General features: G+C 31.6%; 1 protein-coding gene across 1 annotated transcript; it reads left to right on the top strand.

Moving 5' to 3' along the window:
• Positions 1-757: 757 nt before the first annotated feature.
• On the top strand, positions 758-1,642 carry LOC109166295 (protein CWC15 homolog A-like). The gene has a single exon (XM_019315241.1). It carries the CDS (start codon positions 785-787, stop codon positions 1,427-1,429), a length of 645 nt encoding a protein of 214 aa, XP_019170786.1. The 5' UTR covers positions 758-784; the 3' UTR covers positions 1,430-1,642.
• The last annotated feature ends 2,410 nt before the right edge of the window (positions 1,643-4,052 follow it).

The following is a 4,052-nucleotide window of genomic DNA, read 5'->3' as shown; positions in this document are numbered from 1 at the left end:
TTTGAAAATTTGTGAATACAATACATGGTCATCACAAATTGTCAAATTTTAAAATTTAGTATGTAAATTATGTATCTTTAGATTTGGGTTCATCTTGCATGGCAGACTAGGTTGACAGAATAATTTGCCTTTAAATTGAAACCCACCAAGATTACAAAGTAAATAATAATATGCATCTCCGCCTTTCGAATCCAATCAAAAGCATGAAACTCTTTGTGCACCCAATTAATTCTTAGGTGTTGACTCAAAGACCTTGTCAAAGTTATGTGCAAAAAGGATTCCAATTCTATGAAGGAATACTGTCCTAAAAGGAATAGATATTGAAGAATACTAGTTTTAAGAGGAATTGTTATTGAAGATCTTCTAGTTCTTGTTTGATTAGGAATAGCATTATTATTCACAAATCTGTTAGAAGTAGCTACTATAAATAGGGGTTGTCTTTTATCACATAAATCAAACATTCAACATTAATCTTGTGAGGCACGGGAGTTTTTGGGAATAGAATACTAAATTCCCCTCGAAAGTAGTACATGTATTTAGGTTTCAATAGTTTGGTAGGAAAGATCATTCTATTGTATAATGTCAAGTTCAAAACAGTGTATCTTAAATATTAAATTTTTAGTGGATTTAGGCAAGTTCTCAAATTGAAAAGTGCCTCGCAGATTAGGGTCGTTTGCCCGAACTGCGTTACAGATAGTTTGTGTTACAACGTCAGTTTCAACATCACTGTGTGCTGGGCTTATATATATTTCAATACGCTTGGCTGAGCGTAGTTATAGACGAGATGACGACTGCAGCTAGACCTACATGGGCACCTGCTAAGGGCGGTAGCGAACAGGGCGGGACTCGGATTTTCGGCCCATCTCAGAAATACTCTTCTAGAGATATTGCATCGCATACAACCTTGAAGCCCAGAAGGGAAGGCCAAGACACTCAGGATGAGTTGCAGAAGAGGAACCTCCGTAAGGAACTGGAACAGCGTGAATCAAGGCACTTCTCTTCAAAAAATAATGGTTATAGTGATGACAGGGATCATAGAAAGAGTAGCCAACTCCTTTTAGAAGGTTCTAAAAGAGAGATTGAAGATCGAATTGTTCCACCTGGTGCCAAAAGTGATGATGAGAGTGAGGATGATGATAATGAGGATGACATGGAAGCTCTCATGGCTGAGCTTGATCAAATAAGGAAAGAAAGAGCAGAGGAGAAAAGGCAAGAACAAGAAGTAGAGCTCAAAGCAAAGGAAGGAGTACTCTTGAGAGGAAATCCGCTGTTAAACCAGCCAACATCCTTTAATGTGAAGAGAAGGTGGGATGATGATGTGGTTTTCAAGAACCAGGCTAGAGGAGAAGCAAAAGTTGCCAAGCGTTTTATCAATGACACCATTCGAAATGACTTCCATAGGAAATTTCTGCATAAATATATGAAGTGACGAGCCTGTACCATTAACTAGTGAGAAATGAATGGGATGAATTGACCTTGTGGGCAGACTATTTTACAATTCCTTGTCTAATATTGCTGTGTGGTAAAAGATTAATGTGGTGTTGGGTATTCTATAATTATAGAGCTTCATTATGTTGGTCATCAACCTTGAAAACATTATCACAAGTGTAGTGGTGATTTGAAACAGGCTATTTATTGTCGGTTTGCTTAATAATAATAATAATAATAATAATAATAATAATAATAATAATAATAATAATAATAATAATAATAATAATAATAATAATAATAACCCATCTATTTATCCGGATCCGGTTCGCGATTTTGAACCGTCTTTATTTTAAAATTTTAAGAGGAGGTTTGTATTTTAAGGGGGTTTGTATTTGAATGCAACCCTCTATATATATATATATATATATATATATATATATATATATATATATATATATATATATTGTGTAGAAATAATAGGAAGATTTGTTTAGGACTCCTAGCTTCTAGCCTATCTCCCGTTGTGTTGGGTGAAGAGTAAAGGGAACAGAAGGGCAGGAAGGGTTGAGAATCCAGTGACCTGATACATCTATACAAGGTATGAGTTAAGCTAACATTGTTTGATAATTTTTTTTAAAAGTAATATCTGAAGGGGTATGTTGTTTAGAAGTTGATGAGAGGCTGTAGAAATTTGAATTTAATGATGATTGCTTTGAAGATGAATTTTGCTTTCAATATAATGTTTGTTCATATTATTTGCTTTATTAAATTCATGAGAATAATAAATACAAATATTAAGTTATCCACATTTTTTATGGTTTAAAAGATATTAGAATATATTAACATAAGAGTATAATAAAGAAGCTTCACCTAGCAATAATTCTGAAAATTTTAAACAATGGGATAAAGCTATTAATAATAAGAATAAGTTAATACAAGAAAAAATAGATTAGTATCAAATAGGTAATAGGTAATTACCATAAAGCTAAATATATAACATTGGGAAGATATGATAAATGTAAACAAACAATAAATAATCTAAACAAAATAGATAAAAAGATAATAGAACTTGAGAAAAGAGCATTAGGAAAAAGAAGTGAAATATTTACAAGTCTTACAGAAAAATTTAAAAATTTAGAACACCCCGATTAAAATCATGAGTAGTAAGGATAATTTTAGAGCTGTAAAAATTATTAAACCACTTGATAGAGCAATAAAAGTAAACAAAGAAGCCTTAGTAGAAATGACAAGGACATATAAAATTCTTAAAGAAATATATAGTAATTTTCAAGAGAAATATCATAACATTTTAATTAGTCATCATTTAGTTATTGATTTTAAATTAATAGTATAGAGTATGAAATAAAATGTGATAATGGAATTGGTTTTACGTTTCAAAACGTAAACATTTGTTATTCATTATGTAGAGAGATTTTTTTTTTTTTCTGTAAACTTCAAACTTAATGCTTTTCACTGCTATTTTCCTAGAGATTAATTCCATCTTGCATCTATTAAAAACACGAAATTTATTAACTAGTTTGGGTTGTTGACTAGTTGAACTGTATTGCATTTGAGTAGATTGGATGTCCTAGTTTGTAAGATATAGGGTCTTAATTTGAGTAAGGATAGGATTAAACATTATTTGATTTCCAAGATTGCAAAAGCACACTTTAAGGGAAGGGAATTCATAATTTTTATTTTAAAAAAAAAAACATAATCATAGGACTAATAAATCACACCAACGAAATCTCAAATCATAGTTCAAGAATGTGATTTTTATAATGTATAGAAAAAGTATCATAGATCTTACTTCCCTATCGCATAGCTCCACGCACAAGGCTTTGTGTGCAAATTAAATAGAGAGGAAATTAAGTAAACAATATACAATTATTTCATTGTTACACTGAATGTAGACTCTCACCATAAACTCGAGCATATATTATATCGTTCATAAAACTATTGAGTTTCCATTCTTCAGTTATATCAGTATTTTTCTCGTTGTAAACTTGAACATACCCAACAACTTGATCTGAAGCAATAGTAATACTTTTCATTTCTTTACTTATAAAGAACATCTTCCTTTCTTGAGTAACCAAATCAATAGATATGAAGTATGGCACATCCATTTCAGCAGACGGGTCCCGAACAATTGTAGATTCTAGAAATACAAGCAGTTCACTGTCCACATTCCAAATTCCTATTGGTCTCCAATATTCATTATTATCTACGTTTACAACACAATCTACGATTGTTTGTTTACGCCAATAAGTGTTGTCATTTTCAATTATTAACCAAATCTCAATGCAACTAAAATCCTCCAGACTTGGATAACAAAGTAATGCAATAGTCTCATTAATTATTGTGGCTGAATCAATGGTAACATTATCTGATGGCACCTCAATCGTCCCAAAAAGTTCATCATCCATGTCAAACCAAAGAAAGTAGTGATTGTAAGTTCCATTATTATTGTCACCTTTTCCCCGCCAATAGTACCTCCCTTTTAAATAAAAATCATCTTGAATATCAATACAATTAAAAGATGTAACCGAATTAATCTGTCTCAAACTCCATGAATCACCACCAAGTTGGCTATAAACCATTTTAATTTGGTGCACAATATC

This window comes from Ipomoea nil, unplaced genomic scaffold, assembly GCF_001879475.1.
Source record: "Ipomoea nil cultivar Tokyo-kokei standard unplaced genomic scaffold, Asagao_1.1 scaffold3087, whole genome shotgun sequence".
Classification (NCBI taxonomy): Eukaryota; Viridiplantae; Streptophyta; class Magnoliopsida; order Solanales; family Convolvulaceae; genus Ipomoea; species Ipomoea nil.
This window is presented reverse-complemented; position numbering and strand designations above follow the sequence as displayed.

Coding starts and splice junctions, on each gene's coding strand:
- LOC109166295 (XM_019315241.1), top strand. CDS start 785: ATGACGACTGCAGCTAGACCTACATGGGCACCTGCTAAGGGCGGTAGC.